This window comes from Cervus canadensis, chromosome 8 (assembly GCF_019320065.1).
Source record: "Cervus canadensis isolate Bull #8, Minnesota chromosome 8, ASM1932006v1, whole genome shotgun sequence".
Taxonomy (NCBI): Eukaryota; Metazoa; Chordata; class Mammalia; order Artiodactyla; family Cervidae; genus Cervus; species Cervus canadensis.
In genome coordinates, this window is record NC_057393.1 from 31,953,989 (window position 1) to 31,970,704 (window position 16,716).

The 16,716-nt window shown below is 54.5% G+C and overlaps 1 protein-coding gene across 1 annotated transcript in view; it reads left to right on the top strand.

The window, feature by feature from the left end:
* Nucleotides 1–16,378, top strand: part of RRP12 (ribosomal RNA processing 12 homolog) — a 28,644-nt gene extending 12,266 nt beyond the window's left edge. Inside the window, exons 14-34 of the mRNA XM_043476382.1 lie at nucleotides 544–686; nucleotides 896–1,017; nucleotides 1,947–2,011; nucleotides 2,100–2,262; nucleotides 2,672–2,826; nucleotides 3,118–3,185; nucleotides 3,732–3,825; nucleotides 4,656–4,814; nucleotides 4,952–5,032; nucleotides 5,232–5,337; nucleotides 5,564–5,671; nucleotides 6,196–6,353; nucleotides 7,335–7,426; nucleotides 7,608–7,769; nucleotides 7,889–8,061; nucleotides 8,297–8,425; nucleotides 12,869–12,918; nucleotides 13,626–13,695; nucleotides 15,101–15,168; nucleotides 15,458–15,540; nucleotides 15,840–16,378. Coding sequence (XP_043332317.1) covers nucleotides 544–686; nucleotides 896–1,017; nucleotides 1,947–2,011; nucleotides 2,100–2,262; nucleotides 2,672–2,826; nucleotides 3,118–3,185; nucleotides 3,732–3,825; nucleotides 4,656–4,814; nucleotides 4,952–5,032; nucleotides 5,232–5,337; nucleotides 5,564–5,671; nucleotides 6,196–6,353; nucleotides 7,335–7,426; nucleotides 7,608–7,769; nucleotides 7,889–8,061; nucleotides 8,297–8,425; nucleotides 12,869–12,918; nucleotides 13,626–13,695; nucleotides 15,101–15,168; nucleotides 15,458–15,540; nucleotides 15,840–15,942 — 2,352 coding nt within the window. The 3' untranslated portion in view covers nucleotides 15,943–16,378. The remainder of the gene's footprint in view (nucleotides 1–543; nucleotides 687–895; nucleotides 1,018–1,946; nucleotides 2,012–2,099; nucleotides 2,263–2,671; nucleotides 2,827–3,117; nucleotides 3,186–3,731; nucleotides 3,826–4,655; nucleotides 4,815–4,951; nucleotides 5,033–5,231; nucleotides 5,338–5,563; nucleotides 5,672–6,195; nucleotides 6,354–7,334; nucleotides 7,427–7,607; nucleotides 7,770–7,888; nucleotides 8,062–8,296; nucleotides 8,426–12,868; nucleotides 12,919–13,625; nucleotides 13,696–15,100; nucleotides 15,169–15,457; nucleotides 15,541–15,839) is intronic.
* Nucleotides 16,379–16,716: the final 338 nt, after the last annotated feature.

The following is a 16,716-nucleotide window of genomic DNA, read 5'->3' on the forward strand; positions in this document are numbered from 1 at the left end:
GGCCTCGTGGGCCCCCCTCACTACCTCCCCCTGATGCTGGTGGGACGAAAGGAGCCACCTTGGGAGGGTGGGGGCTGCCTTCAGAGGCCTGATCTGGGCGCTACCAGATTAGGTTGGCAAATCAGACTGCTTGGAGAGGTCCCCAAGGAGTGAGGCTCGCAGCAGGGCTTTGGGGGACTATGGGGAGCCAGAGGGTGCAGCTCTGTCTCGGGGGGCAGACACTCCACAGCACCCAGTAATTTACTAATAGTACGTGTGGGTCTGCACTACCCAACCTTCCCCATTTTTCTAGATAAACTGGAACTCTACATTTGTATGTAAAATCTCCCGATTTTTACATGTTACTAACAAATACAAAATCCTGAGGCATTGAGGAGGGGTCAAGGACAGGTTAACTTTGTTTGTTGGTCCTTGACTTCCAAGGGAGCATAACCTGGGCCCCGCGCTCCTGACCTCATCCTCTTGGAGCCTGTGGCCCAGACTCAGCCGTGGTGCCTGCCCTGCACGCCCGTCTCACGCCTGGTCCTTGTCTCCGTGCTCTAGTGCCTGCAGTCGCTGTGTGACCTGCGCCTCTCCCCCCACTTCCCCCACACGGCAGCTCTGGACCGCGCGGTGGGGGCTGCGGTGGCCAGCATGGGCCCCGAGGTGGTTTTAGAGGCCGTGCCTTTGGAAATCGACGGCTCGGAGTAAGTGCGGCCCTGCCTGGCCTCCATCCCAGCCCCAGGAGAGCCACGCAGCTGGTCTCCTGGGAGGGTGTCCACGCCCTGGGTGGCAGCTCTGTGTGCGATGGTCAGCAGGAGAGGGCGGAACAGGGCCTGTGCTGCTCCGTGCGTCCGCGGAGGACGGCTCCAGGCCGTCACCTCTCTCTCACCGGGCATTCCCTCCCTCTTCCCAGAGAGACTCTGGATTTCCCCCGGAGCTGGCTGCTGCCCGTCATCCGAGACCACGTCCGGGAAACACGACTTGGTTTCTTTACCGCTTACTTCCTGCCTCTGGCCACCACCCTGAAGAGGAAAGGTACCGTGGGCCCACTGCAGTCCTGGAGGGGTTGGGAAGGGCTCCTGCTCCAGCACCTCAGCCTTCGGATGGGCGGCAGCCTCCCCGGGCCAAGTGGGTGCTTGGCCAGTGCTAGAGCGCCGTCATCAGTGGGGCCTGAGGCATGGCCAGGTCCCCATTACAGGACCCTGCCCTGAGACGGGCAGACAGGGGCCTCATCTCCCACCACGGGAGACAGGTACACACCGATGTACACATGCAGAGCTGTTCCCAGTACACGTCCTGACAGCCCCACATCCCTCAGGGGGGCTCCAGTGAAGGCAGTCATGGTAAAGCCCCCCATGGGACACACAGTGCTCACTATAAAGAAAGACAGACCTGATGTGGGGATGGACTTGTGTAGCCCATGGTGAGCTGAACAGATTATATTCAGATCTCAGCTCGGCCACTCTACAGTTTGGTGATGTCAGGCAGGTTTATCCCCCCCACCTTGGGTCTGCACCTCATCTGTGAAATGAGGACAGTAATTGTGATGGTGTGAGGATTAAATGAATAATCAAAGTGCATGGTACTCATCCTGCCTTGTAGAAAGTTATTCAACAAATGTTGCCAACTTTATTGTCCAGTAAAACAAGGTTTCAGAACAGTATGTATAGTACAGCATACTTTTATGTTTTTAAAAGTGTGCATGTGTTTGGAGAAATGTGACAAAAACAGAAGCGAGGAGGAAGATTGGCGGGGAAAGACGGTGGGCAGACATCGCTTTCTATTTTACACAGGTCTTTTTAGTTTTTCCAAACAAACAGGTATTTGTTTAATAAGTGTTTCATCTGTGGAGCGGAGGAATCACCCAAATTCCTTCTGCATCAGTGGGCTTTTGGTGTAGGTAAAGATGAGGCCTGTTGGCCAGGAGTGTGCCCAGGGTCAGATTGTGTCCTGTGTCACTCTAGCAATGGACCTGGCCCAGGCAGGCAGCACAGTGGAGTCCAAGATCTATGACACGCTACAGTGGCAGGTAAGGGGTCCGCTGGGGGACGTGGGGAGGACAGGTGGGCACAGGGTTGCCGGGCGTCACCTTCCTCGGTCATCCCCTCCCTCTCCAGATCTGGACCCTCCTGCCTGGGTTCTGCACGAGGCCCACGGATGTGGCTGCTGCCTTCAAAGGGCTGGCACGGACTCTGGGCACGGCCATCAGCGAGCGCCCAGACCTGAGGGTCACTGTGTGCCAGGCCCTGCGCACCCTCATCACCAAGGGCTGTGAGGCAGGTACGTGTGGGGTCAGGCCTGGTGGAGGATGGCTGCTGAGGCGTGAGTTCCCTGACCCTGTCTGGCCTGCTCGTTGCCTGAGCTATCACTCATCCTCTGCAAGGATCTGAGTGTCTGCTGGGGACCCGAGGAGTTGATGGGACGCTGAAAACTGCCCCCTTTCTCCCTTTACTCTCAACGTGCTGGCAGTTGTTCAGCCTTTATGTGGGGCTGGTCCTTCGCTGGCCCCATAGACTGGGGTGGCCCCATTCTCTGTGCTCAGGCCTCAGCCTCTCCTGTCCCAGAGAACCCCAGACCTCTCGTCCCATCACAGGTCCCCCAAAAGAAGGCCTCTGGGCTGTAGCCCCAGTGGCCATGGAGGTGGGATCATGTTCTGCCCCTTTTGTGCAAACTTTGGTCTTTCTGCCAGAGGCCGATCGTGCCGAAGTGAGCCGCTTTGCCAAGAACTTTCTGCCCATCCTATTCAACCTGTACGGGCAGCCTGTTGCAGCCGGAGATACCCCAGCTCCTCGGCGGGCCGTGCTGGAAACCATCAAAACTTACCTCACCATTACTGAGCCTCAGGTGAGCTGGTGGAGGAGCGGGAGGAACGGTCTCCGGTAGGTGAGGGGTGGTTGGGGGTGTTGGAAAGGTTGAGACTCCACCCACCATGACTCACTTGGACCTCTGCCCCCAGAAGAACAGGGGGCCACATGGCAGCAGTGCACTGGGCTTGGGGCCCAAATAGGGAAGAGAGGAGGGGACAGAGACGAGGGGATAGTTCTGTGACCTGCTGCGCTTTGAATTTTCTCTTGTGTGTGTGTGTGTTTGTATTTTCTCCTGAACAACCATCTCCTTACCCCTTTGGGCTGCCAGCTGGTGAACAGTTTCCTGGAAAAAGCCAGTGAGAAGGTGCTGGACCCCTCTAGCTCTGACTTCACCAGGTGAGTACCCCACTTGAACTGGGGCAACCCAGGGCATGCTAGCAGAAGCCCTGTGTTTCTCTCTGGAATTATTTAGGAACGTCTTGAGGTATTGAATGACCCAGCTCCTCCATGAGGCCTTACCGGCTCCTCCTTCCCAGAGCGGCACTGTAGTCTGCTAGGGATGGGCCAGGACCATGGAGACATGCTGCGCAGGTTCAAATCCCAGCTCTGCCACTTATGAGCTGTGACCTTGGACAAGTTAGTTATCTACTCTGAGCCCTCATCTGTAAAATGGGCATAATGATAGTACCTGCAGTAGAGTTGCTATGAGGATCGAAGGTGTTGACACATGTCAAGTGTCAGGAACAGAAGCTGATATCTTATGAGTGCTGAATTAGGTACAGGCAGTGATTTTTCATGGGCTCCTTCGAGGCCTCTTGTCCTCCTCCCCCTGACCTTGCCCACCTCCTCCGTCCCCAGTAGACACGAGGACACAGATAGTCCACGCCCACGCCCTTCCCCAGCCTCCGCTAAGCCCCTCCTTGGTCTCCTGTCGCCGAGCAGGTTGTCTGTCCTGGACCTGGTTGTGGCCTTGGCGCCCCATGCTGATGAAGCTGCCATCAGCAAGCTCTACTCCACCATCCGGCCCTACCTAGAGGTGAGCCATGGAGGCCAGGAGCCCCGCACGACCACACCTGGGGCAAATGGGGGCTCCTTGTGGTGTGTGTGTGTAGGGGGATGTCTCTCTGTCTCTATGCCTTGCTGCCACCCAAGACTGGGTCTTCATCTAGTTTCTTGTGGCATGGCTGCCCTCTGTACCTATCTAGTCCTAGATTCTTGTCATGTGGATGCCATGTTGAGGCCTCAGCTGCTCAAAGATGCCCCTTGCAGAACTGAGACCTAACTCACTCACTGGGCCCATCCCCGCTTGGCCTACCCTTCACTCCACCCAACCTCATCCCCCTGCTGCCACTCAGGCCTCATTAGGTGGCTTTAAGAGTTCCAGACACAGCAGCCCTTGTGGGCCTTAGCCCGTCCCCTGCCTGCTGCGGCTAACCGCCAGGCAAGAGTCAGGCCAGCATGACCTCCTGAAAACTGTCACCACTGCAATGTGTAATAAGCAGTTACCCAGCAGTGTGAGCAGTGCCCTGGTGGAACGTGCAGGCGGACACACAAGTCTAGGGCAGGGTCACCCCACCTCCAGAGAGGTGTCCCTGGAAGAGCAGAAGGGAGGGAGGGGGGCTTCACTTCCCCTGGCGTCCCCTGCCTGGCCCAGAGTCAACCTCTCACCGTCTCTGGTCTCCCTCCCCTCTAGTGGGGTGTCACAAGCTCCAGAGGGCGGGCTTTGCTGGGTCCCCTCCAGGGCCGGTCACAGCTCATGTGGCTGCTCTGTGGGTGTTACTGGCCTGAGTGACGGTTGCGGCGGGTGGATGGATGGGAGGCCGCCCCAGCCTCCTTTCTCACCCTGTCCATCACACACCTTCCCAGAGCAAGGCCCACGGGGTACAGAAGAAGGCCTACCGTGTGCTGGAGGAGGTGTGTGCCAGCCCCCAGGGCCCCGGGGCCCGCTTCGTGCAGAGCCACCTGGACGACCTGAAGAAGACCCTGCTGGACTCGCTGCGGAGCACCTCCTCGCCCGCCAAGAGGGTGAGGACTCCAGGGGCCCCACTCCGCCCGAGGGTGGATGGGCAACACTGGGGGAGGACCTGCCTGGAGACACTTTAGGGGGCTTCCGGGGTGAAGGTGGCATTGAGGGTCCTGACTGTTATCGCCCTGTCCTGCAGCCCCGTTTGAAGTGCCTAATACATATTGTGAAGAAGCTTTCGGCTGAGCATGAGGAATTCATCAGTGCCCTTGTCCCGGAGGTGAGGGGTGTGGGGGGTGGGAGAGATGGAGTGCATGTGTGAATGTGGCTCCTGAAGGTCTGCTGGGATCCGGGAGGGCAGATTTGGGAGTGGGAGTGGCCGGGGAGCATGAGCGCCCTTACCTGGTCCCTCTGCCTCAGGCTGCCAGCCCTGGGGTGGCCAGCTTGGGGAGCCCATGCTAATGGGGCTGTCCTGGCAGGTGATCCTCTGTACCAAGGAGGTCTCGGTGGGAGCTCGGAAGAATGCTTTCGCGCTGCTGGTGGAGATGGGCCACGCTTTCCTTCGGTTTGGCCCAAACCAGGAAGGTGAGGCCTGGGTGACCTGGGGCTGGGATGGATGCTCTGCTCCCAGCCTGGGGGAGGAGGCACCCCTCAGCCACTAGTCAGAGAGATGAGGTAGTGTGAGCTGTCTGGCCCTGGCCCCGGGCAGGCTGCTCCTCTCTGGCTGGAATTCCTCCTTCCTGGTGGGCCCATGATGCAGCGCACACAGGGGGCTCTGCCCCGGCAACTCCTCCTGCTCTCTGCCCCCCAGAGGCCCTGCAGCGCTACCTCGTCCTCATTTACCCCGGCCTCGTGGGCGCAGTGACCATGGTCAGCTGCAGCATCCTGGCCCTGACCCACCTCCTCTTCGAGTTTAAAGGTAAAGGCTATTTCCTTGAAGGCCTGGGAAGCCCTCGGGGTAGGACAATGCCCAGGAAGTCAGGACAGGGTGGCTGCCAGAATGGAGAGTGGTCCTGGGAGGGAGGATGAAGAGCTGGACCTGAGCCCAGCTGCCTCCCACCTTCTCTGCTGCCTAGCTCGGCCTTCCTCCTTCCGCAGCTGCCAGTATTCTACTGTCAGAGTCCCGGAGGGTAGGGGTAGGGGGCGGTTAGATCCCTTGCCCAGATCTTAGTTAAGGTTCTGCTTATCAGCCTTGTGAAACCCTGAACAAACTCAGAATTCTCCTGGAACCTTACTCTCTCATCTCTAAAACAGGGGAAAAGCATAGCACCTGTTCATAGGGTGGCTGAGGGACTAGAGGAGATATTCATGGAAAGGGTCTAGTCCTTTGCCGGGCACACTGAAGCCCCTCAGGGGTCAACTCCCACTCTTCTGGCCCCGCTGGGGCCTGGGGTCTGCGTGGGGTTCCCGGTGTCCCTGACAGTGGCCCTCTGGCCACCACAGGTCTAATGGGCACCAGCACAGTGGAGCAGCTGCTGGAGAACGTGTGTCTGCTCCTGGCCTCGCGTACCCGCGACGTGGTGAAGTCGGCGCTGGGCTTCATCAAGGTGGCAGTGGTCGTCATGGACGTGGTGTGCCTGGCCAAGCACGTGCAGCTGGTGGTGAGCGTCCCCTTCCCCTCGGCCGTGGCAACATGGCCCGAGGGCTGCCGGCAGAGACCCAGTGGGGCCTTGAGGACAGGCGGCTTCAGACACTTTTTTAGCCACATGCTGTCTTGTGCAGCAGAAGGTCATGCAGGAGCCCTGGAGGGGCTGGTGGTGGAGGTAAAGGGGCACAGCGCCCAGGCCGCCTCTTGTCATCCCCCCACGGCCCTTCCATAGCAGCAGGGGGGGGCTCTGCAGGGCAGAGCCAGTGGGTAGGGCCACCCCTTGTCTTAGATGGCCAACCAAGGCCAGATTTCCCCTGTCCACAGCGCAGGTGAGAGTAGTCCTGGGAACAGAGCTGCAGTCTGGGCTTTCCCTGGGCAGCCCCCAAAGCTCCCTTTGCATTTTCCCTCTTCATTGTGATCTTCTGGGTTTGAGAAGACTCCTTTGGATGCCCCTGCTGGTATCGGGTCCCTGAAGAACCCTCTGGTGCTGGGTCCCTGGCCCCCTCCTGTTGGGCACAAGGGGTGCAGCAAGCTGGGACTGTCTTCTGAGCCCACTGTCCCCTGCGCCCGCCACCTCACTTTCCCACTTGAAGCTGGGTTGAGTCACATCAGGGCTCTCAATTGCCTTTGCATCTGGCCTTGGGTTGGGTCAAGGCAAGAAGGGGCAGATGAGAGGCAGGACAGCCTACCCCCTCCCGCTAAAGCCTGCCACCTAACTGGGGCCATGGATTGGCGGAACGGTCTAGGCGGTGACTTGTCTGTGAGTGACAGGGGTCAATACAAGCCTTGAGAGGAGCCCCATGGAGGGACACCGCAGATGACACCTGCTGGCCACACGGTTCTCAGTCCAGACCTCATGAAGGCTGGAAAGAAGTCCAGCCAGAGATTAATACAGAGAAGCAGACAGGAAGCGTGGAACCAGGGGAAGCCCGTGGGGTTGGGGACAAACGGGGCAGGGTGCCTCCTCCCCTCAAGCCTGTGCTCTGCCCCGCAGATGGGCGCCATCGGAAAGCTCTCGGACGACATGCGGCGGCACTTCCGCATGAAGCTTCGGAACCTGTTCACCAAGTTCATCCGCAAGTTCGGGTCTGTGCCCTGACCGGGAGGGAGCGGGGGAGAAGTGGAGGGACTTCCAGTCCCACCAGGACCGCTGCCAAGAAGGCACTGGGCCAGGGCACTGGAAGGGCTCCGGCTGGACCCCTCACTCTGGACCACACTGTCTGTCCGCAGCACCTCACTGCTCACCTGTGTGTCCCCCTCCCCCCAGGTTCGAGCTGGTGAAGAAACTGCTGCCGGAGGAGTACCACAAAGTCCTGGTAAACATCCGGAAAGCAGAGTCCCGGGCCAAGAAACACCGGGCCCTCAACCAGGCCTCCGTGGAAGAGGAAGAAGAGGAGGAGGAGGAACCCGTCCAGGGCAAAGGCGACAGGTGAGCCCTGTGGCCAGGTCCTGGGGACCTGGTCTCCCCCCGCCTGAAGCCTGCCCAGGCCGTGCCCAGCCACCCTGCCTCTCCTGGAGCTCCCTGACTTGGGGCTTCTCTATCCTTAGCATCGAGGAGATTTTGGCCGACTCCGAGGATGAGGAAGATGAGGAGGAGGAGCGGAGTCGGGGCAAGGAGCAGCGGAGACTGGCCCGCCAGAGGAGCCGGGCGTGGCTGAAGGAGGGAGGCGGGGACGAGCCCCTCAACTTCCTGGACCCCAAGGTGGCCCAGCGAGTCCTGGGTGAGCAAGAAGTGGCTGGCCCATGGGCGCAGAGGACAGGCTTGCCTCGGGCTAAGTTCGGAAGTAGGATGGCCTCTAGGGAGGCCAGTGGGCACCCTCACCTCTCACATACACACACGGTTGTGCTGCGGGTTCCCACCCAAGGCACAGACCTGGGCCTTGAGGGTTATGATGAGGGTGTGAGCAAGTTAGGACTGGCCTGCCACCTCTTCACCGCCTGACTCTGCCCCACCAGCCACGCAGCCTGGGCCGGGCCGGGGCAAGAAGAAGGACCACGGCTTCAAGGTGAGCGCCGATGGCCGGTTGATCATCCGAGAGGAGGAGGATGCCAACGCCAAGATGGAGGAAGAGGAAGGCGCCAAAGGTGGGTGCCCCCGCGGGAGGGGCCAAGGCTGCATGCATTTGCTTATGCGTCCATTCACTCATCTGGTCATTCAGTCAGTGACCATCTTTGGGGAAGCATAGGTGAAAACAGATATAAGGAGCTTGTATCTCAGGCAACTTTTTTTTGTTTCTCAAGTTTTTTGAGTTTCTCAAACTTTGCTGACCACATTAAGAAATCTTTTTATGTTGTAACTCAGCTACTTATTCAATAGTTCATAATTCAAACAAAACTTTCAAAAGGCAGTACTTCCTCTTAGCCTGTGTCATACACTCTCTTGATCTCTCTTCTGTTTTGTTCTATTTGCTTATCCTCCTCCTTTAAAAAAAAATTTTTTTTTAAATTCCAAGTGTAAACTTGGCTGAGGTCTGGAAGTTCATTTAGAGCTTGAAAAGAGCCAGCCCCTCCCAACTTCCCGAGTCACTGTCTCCTGTTGTCCAGGGCAGCTCAGGTGTAACACCTCCAAGTCCTGTTTGGTCTTTCCTGTTCCCTCTCTGCACATTTCTCTCTCCGTATCATGTAAGATCACAAAAGCCTAGGTCTTCTAAAATTTATGTCTTCCTCTTTATTTTGGTTCTCACCGCCGGCACACTGCAGCCTCTCAACTAGCACTGTCACCGCTGCCCGTGCCGCTAGACTGACCAGCTATGTGACGGTGGACAGTCCCTTAACCTCCCTGTGCCTCAGTTTCCTCACCCCACAGTGGGTGTAACACCAGCACTGACCTGAGAGGGTGGTTATAAAGATGAAATGGTAGACTTGCTGGGGGTGGATGTGGAGACACTAATTCTCTCCTGATCTGGCCTCTCACTGCCCCCTTCTCATCTCAGTGTATCCCATCTCCTTGCTCCCTTCTTGCATGGATTCCTGACACTGAATGTGCCCCGCCTCGGCCCCTCCTCCATCTTCCCAGACCCTCTCCACTCTAAGATCAAGTGCAAGTCCTTAATGTGGCCTTCCCACAGTCCCTTGGCCTTAGCTGTGTTCCCTCAGAACTCCCCACAAGCCCAGGGACCACCCAGGTTCCATACTTGGTCACACGCTTCCTGTGACATTGGGTTCAGTTCACTTTGTCTTCCTTCCAGCTGATCAATTTCAAAGTTCTCTCTCTTGTGTTTTTCTTTTTTTTTTTTTCCTTCCTGCTGCACCACGTGGCATGCAGGATCTGAGTCCCCAACCAGAGATGGAACCCATGCCCCTTGTGGTGGAAGCACAGAGTTCTAACCACTGGACCACCAGGGAATTCCCTAACTATTTTTTAAGTGTACCGTTCACTCACATTGTTGCACAGCCCATCTCCAGAACTCTTCATCTCGCAAAACTGAAACTCTTGTTCACATGAAATGGCAACTCCCCGCTTCCCCCTCCCCCAGCCCCTGACAGCCACCATTCTGGTTTTTGTCTGAATTAATGTGAATTTGAATATGAGTTGAGGTACCTCATATAAGTGGAATCATTCAATGTTTGTGCTTTTGTGACTGGCTTATTTCACTTAGCATAATGTCCTCAAGGTTCGTCCATGTCATAGCTCGTGTCAGAATTTCCTTCTTTTTGAAGGCTGACCTTGTTCTGTTGTACATCTAGACCGCATTTTGTTTGTTCATCATCCAATAGTGGACATAAGCATTGCTTCCACTTTCTGACTATTGTAAATAGTGCTGCTATGTACATAAATGTACAAATATCCCTTCAGGATCCTGCTTTCAATTCTCTTGGGTATATGCCCAGAAGTGGATCATGTGGTAGTTCTGTCTTTAATTTTTTGAGGAACTGCCATACTGTTTTCTTCAACAACTGTACCGTTTTACATTCCTGCTAACAGTGCACAAGTGTTTTAATTTCTTTACATCCTCACCAACACTTGCTGTTTCGTATTTTGTTGATAGTATACATCTTGGAGTGTTTGAAGTGGTATCTCATGGTAGTTTTGATTTGTATTTCCTCAATGATTAGTGATGTTTAGCGTCTTTTCATGTTTGTTGTCCATTTGTCTTTTCGAAGAAATGTCTACTCGAGTCCTTTGTGCATTTTTGAATTGGGTTGTTTGTTTCCTATTTAGCTGTAGAAGTTCTTTCTCTATCGTGGAGTTCAGTTCAGTTCAGTCTCTCAGTCGTGTCCGACTCTTTGCGACCCCATGGACCGCAGCACGCCAGGCCTCCCTGTTCATCACTAACTCCCGGAGTTTACCCAAACTCATGTCCATTGAGTCGGTGATGCCATCCAGCCATCTCATCCTCTGTTGTCCCCTTCTCCTCCTGCCTTCAATCTTTCCCAACATCAGGGTCTTTTCAAATGAGTCAGCTCTTTGAATCAGGTAGCCAAAATATTGGCGTTTCAGCTTCAACATCAGTCCTTCCAATGAACACCCAGGACTGATTTCCTTTAGGATGGACTGGTTGGATCTCCTTGCAGTCCAATGGACTCTCAAGAGTCTTCTCCAATACCACATTCAAAAGCATCAATTCTTCTGTGCTCAGCTTTCTTTATAGTCCAACTCTCACATCCATACACGACTACTGGAAAAACCATAGCCTTGACTAGATGGACCTTTGTTGACAAAGTAATGTCTCTGCTTTTTAATATGCTGTCTAGGTTGGTCATAACTTTCCTTCCAAGGAGTAAGTATCTTTTAATTTCATGGCTGCAATCACCATCTGCAGTGATTTTGGAACCCAAAAAAGTCAGCCACTGTTTCCACTGTTTCCCCATCTATTTGCCATGAAGTGATGGGATTGGATGCCATGATCTTAGTTTTCTGAATGTTGAGCTTTAAGCCAACTTTTTCACTCTCCTCTTTCCCTTTCATCAAGAGGCTCTTTAGTTCTTCTTCACTTTCTGCCATAATGGTGGTGTCATCTGCATATCTGAGGTTATTGATATTTCTCCCAGCAATCTTGATTTCAGCTTGTGCTTCCTCCAGCCCAGCATTTCTCATGATGTACTCTGCATATAAGTTAAATAAGCAGGTTGACAATATACAGCCTTGACATACTTCTTTTCCTATTTTGAACCAGTCTGTTGTTCCATGTCCAGTTCTAACTGTTGCTTCAGTCAAAGGCTTTGGCATAGTCAATAAAGCAGAAATAGATGTTTTCTGAAACTCTCTTGCTTTTTTGATGATCCAGCGGATGTTGGCAATTTGATCTCTGGTTCCTCTGCCTTTTCTAAAACCAGCTTGACCATCTGGAAGTTCACGGTTCATGTATTGTTGAAGCCTGGCTTGGAGAATTTTGAGCATTACTTTACTAGCGTGTGAGATGAGTGCAATTGTGCAGTAGTTTGAGCATTCTTTGGCATTGCATTTCTTTGTGATTGGAATGAAAACTGACCTTTTCCAGTCCTGTGACCACTGCTGAGTTTTCTAAATTTGCTGACATATTGAGTGCAGCACTTGCACAGCATCATCTTTTAGGATTTGAAATAGTTCAACTGGAATTCCATCACTTCCACTAGCTTTGTTCATAGTGATAACTTCCTAAGGCCCACTTGACTTCACATTACAGGATGTCTGGCTCTAGGTGAGTGATCACACCATCATGATTATCTGGGTTGTGAAGATCTTTTTTGTATAGTTCTGTGTATTCTTGCCACCTCTTCTTAATATCTTCTACTTCTGTTAGGTCCATACCATTTCTGTCCTTTATTGAGCACATCTTTGCATGAAATGTTCCCTTGGTATCTCTAATTTCCTTGAAGAGATCTCTAGTCTTTCCTATTCTATTGTTTTCCTCTATTTCTTTGCATTGATCACTGAGGAAGGCTTTCTTATCTCTCTTTGCTGTTCTTTGGAACTCTGCATTCAAATGGGTATATCTTTCCTTTACTTCTTTGCTTTTCGCTTCTCTTCTTTTCACAATCTTTTACTATCTTGGAGAGTAACCGTTTATCAGATGTATGATTTGTAAATACTTTCGTATCCTCCAGGCTGCCTTTTCATCCTGGGACCTTCATCTTTGACACACACAAGTGTAACATTTTTAATGGAGCTTAATTTATTTATCTTTATTTTTGTTGCCTGAGCTTTTTGTTGGTTCACGCTTCTTTATGTCCCCACACATGGGGAGGGGAAAGATTCTCAAGTAGGGGAACTGGCAGTCTTCCTAGAGAAGTGGAGTGTATGCAGGAGTGCCTGGCTCCCCGGGAAACCTGGCACTTTCTTAGAGTATCCAAAGAAAAAGCTGTATTTACTTTAGAAGTCGGGTCACCACTTCCTGGAGGGACTTTTGTCCAGGGGGCCCAGGATGGGGAGGAGGATAGGGCAGGAGTCAGGATCTCGTCCTCCACAGGACCAGTCTCCTGGGGCTGCAGTTGGCAGCCCCCGCACCCTGACGAGCCGGGAGGAGGCAGGTTGAAATTTGTGGGCTTCGGGAAGACGGAGTGGGGAGGTCCCTGCATGATCACAGACCTCTCTCTTTTTGGCTCCAGGGGAGGATGAGGAGATGGTTGACCTGATGGAAGACGTAGGCGTCAAGAGTGTGAGTAGTCATTCCTGCTGCTACAGGGCCGGGGCCCTCAGACCTAAGCCTTGGGCCTCATAGCTTCTCGCCATCTCCCTGCTCCACAGAGTCACCTGCCTTGCTTCCTGACTTCCCAGTGGAGCCTTGGGAGTGCGCATAGCAGGCAGTCTGGAGCTTGCGATGTCACGGCCAACCCCTTTGCAGGGCATGGTGGGCGCTCGGGTCCCCTGAAGCACCTGGTGCTTCCTTCGGTGTTGGCTGCGCTGTCACCAGGAAGGGAGAGAGACGGTCCCTTGTCTCTCCCCCGAGGGCATATGCTGTGCAGGCAGCAGGGGCAGTAGCCAGCCTCTGAGCTGCCACGGGCCGGCTCCACGTGGGGTCGGGTACCTACCGCTGGGGAGTGCCAAGGGCCCCACGTGTCGCCTCACTGATCCTCCCAGGAGGTGGGGACTCTATCATTCCTGTTTCCAGAGGTAGGTAAGCAGCCTGCCCAAGGTCACAGGGGTTGTTAAAAGTGTAAGCCCATGTCTGCACTGCCTAGCTGTGTGACCTTGCATGGTTACTTGCCCTCTCTGAGCTTCAGTGTCATCATCTGTAAGTGGGGGATCAAGTGCTTGGCAGGGAACCTTTTCTGCTAATGCAGGCGATGACTGCTTTTACTGCTGCCCTTAGCGAGTATGATCATGTCCCCTTGTTCATGAACTTTGCTTGTTGCTTCTTTATAGAAAAAGCATCAGAAGCTTAAGCAGAAAGAGGCTGACGACGAAGAGCTGGAGACGCCCCCTCAGTACCAAGGTGAGGCTTCCTGTCTTCTCTGTTGGAGCAGGTGCACTGTCATCTGCACTAGGCTGAGTGTGTTGCAGGGAGAGCCAAGAGATTGCAAGGCCTGGTTGCACTCAGGTGACACCAGCAAAGTTTGCCTGATATGTCACCTAAGACTGGGCTGAGGACCAGGGGGCCTGGGGGTTAGATCTGTGTACAGATCCCCCAGCCCCTCTGGGAAGCCTCTAAGCCCACCCACCCAAGATTTTCTGAGACTTGCAGCCCACCCTTCTGGGGGGTGTCTCTTATGCGGCCTTGGGTCAGGCCAGATTAGTTCTGTGCTGGGGGTGGCAGTTGAGAGGCCTGCCCAGGGATTCCCCCTGTGCAGTTGTTCCTGAGCTCCTGGAGTAGCTGCTAGAGGTACCAAGGTGGCTGCCCAAAGCCAGGGGAGGTCTCACCTCTGCCTCCATCCCCCCAGGCAGCCCCTGCAGGGTCCCTGCTCCCAGGCCCTTGCTCTGCATCTGGAGTTCTAGGGCCTTGTGTAGGAAGTCCCCGATCCCAGTAGCAAGGGTTTGCTCACAGCCCCATGGCATCAACCAGTAGAAGAATGCCATGGCTCCTTCCACTTCTTGGCCCCGCAGGCCACATCCCAGCTCACCTCCTCTGCTCTAAGAAGGTGTGGTGAAGAAGTGGTAGTAGCATACAATGCAGCAGGAGCCTGGGTTCAGGACTGCTTGCCCAGCTGCTCTCAGCTGTGTGACCTTGGCCTGGTCATGCCACCTCTCTGAGCTTCTGGCTTCTTACCTGTAAAGGAGGATCATCTGGGTCATCTCAGAGAGCTGTCCTCAGTCAGCACTATGGGATTCCATCCATGACTGTGTGGAAGTCCAGACTGGAAATGACACCGACTTTGGAAGCACTTCAGTCTTGAAGCCTCAGTTTTCATGTCTGTACAATGGGATGAGAGCTGCCTTTCTATCTCATGGTGTTGCTGTGAAGCTGAATTGAGATCCAGCCTTAGTGCCTCATTTGACAAATAAGCCTAAGAGGCTCCAGGAAGTTAAGAGTCTTGCCTGGAGTTGAAGCTCAGTCTGCCTGATTTCAAAGCCTGTGATCTTTCTTCTAGAACAAATGGTGAAGGTCCAGTTTGGAGAGTGTGTGCTATTTTATGTTAGTCGAGAATATATATATTTCCCAGAGGTCACTGGTAGGTTTATGTGGATTCGAATCAGCCTGAGGAGCCCAGTGGTCTGATTGTCAAGTCACTGGCCAGTCCTTTCTCGAGGAGGGTCTTCGTCCTTTGTTGCTAGGGGACAGCCGTCTGGTCCTGGCTGTGACTTATCTCCCCAGCAGCGTTCTGAGAAGGTGCCTGTCGCCTTCTCCCAGGAGGAGGTGCCCTGGCCTTGCCTGACTCATGGCCTCTGTGTTCCCCCTTTAGCGGGAGGCTCTGGCATCCATCGCCCAGTGGCCAAGAAGACTATCCCCGGGGCTGAGTACAAGGCAAAGGTAAGAGCTGGGGGCAGGGGGAGGGCTCCCCTGGTAGGGGCTCTGGGGCAGAATGCCCATCACCACCCCAAGGGCACCTTTTGTGGAGCCAGCATGAGGCCACACCTAGGGGCACACAGATGTCTTGTGGTCCAGGCCTCTGATGGGTGGCCGTCTGGGGGTGCAGGAGCTCTTGGGTGCCACCTGAGGCAGAGAATGACGGGAAGGGAGGACACGGCCTGTCACAACCGGGGCAAGGGTGGAAAGGGAAACCCACACTCCCGACTGACTCTATTTCTCTGGTGAGCAGAAAGCAAAGGGTGACGTGAAGAAGAAGGGTCGGCTCGACCCCTACGCCTACATCCCCCTCAACAGAACCAAGCTCAACCGCAGGTACGGTGTGTGCAGGCTGGGCTGGCATGCGCTTATTACACTGTCCACTCGACTGCTCAAGTCTCTTCCAGTTTTCTGTTTTTACTTGTTCACGTGCACCTTCAAGTATTATTGACTTGAACTGCTCTGTTAAACACAAAGGGCATGCTCTGTGCTGATCACATGCTGCCCACCTCCTGGCAGCTCCCCTTCTCCTTGTTCAAACTGGTGTCGGGGTCGGGGGCTATCTTCTGACATTAAGGGAAGCGGGACTGCCTGGTCTCAGGGAGACGTGACCCTCCTATTCCTTGCTCTTGCAGGAAGAAGATGAAGCTACAGGGGCAATTCAAGGGCCTGGTGAGAGCTGCTCAGCGGGGCTCCCAGGTGGGACACAAGCTCCGCAGGAAGGATCGTCGGCCCTGAGCCCCAGGGCCCCTTTCCTCCCCGGGCTGCTCTGTGGTCCAGCCTGAGGCCCTTTTCAGCCCCCAGACTGCCTTGACATCAGCTCCAGATGCTCCCGTCAGCAGTGGAGCCTGGACTCAGAGTGACTTGTTGGAACCAGGCTCGGGTTCCACAGGTGCCCTGGATTTTGGAAACTCCAAGTGAGACTCTGTCTCCCTTCAGAGATGCCTCTGGGGTCTGGAGATGGGAATGTGGCTTCGTCACCTCCGAGTGCCTAGTGGGGCATCTGTGCTTTCCATCCAGAGTGTTTGCAAACAACAGAGTAGATAGACGGTCTTCCTTTCCTCCACCTGCTTGTAGCCCCGTGGCACTCAGCCTGGCTGCAGTTCTGAGTGTGTGAGATTTGCTGTGACCAGACACAGAATAAAGATACAACACCATGTGTTGTCCCTAGAAACGCCGTGTTTCATCTCCTGCCTCCCTCAGGTATAAGAACAGTGCCTAGTCATTGGCTCCAGTGGCTTGACTGCTTCCCTACCAGTTCCGGTATCCAGTCTGGGGCATAGCATGATAGCCCTGGGTCGGGCTTTGGATCTTGACCCCCCTGTTTGAGAGGTCTTCCCAACTTCCAACTAACGTCCCAGTTAGAAGGTGACATTTGGAGCATCCAGAGTGGCAGTGAATGCTCTGAAGTTGGTCTGCAGAGCCGTGGTTGAGCACCAAGGACTCAGACTAAAGGGGAATTGCAGCACTGGCTGCCCCAGCCTGCCCCAGGGTACAGGTTTCTCCCAGCAG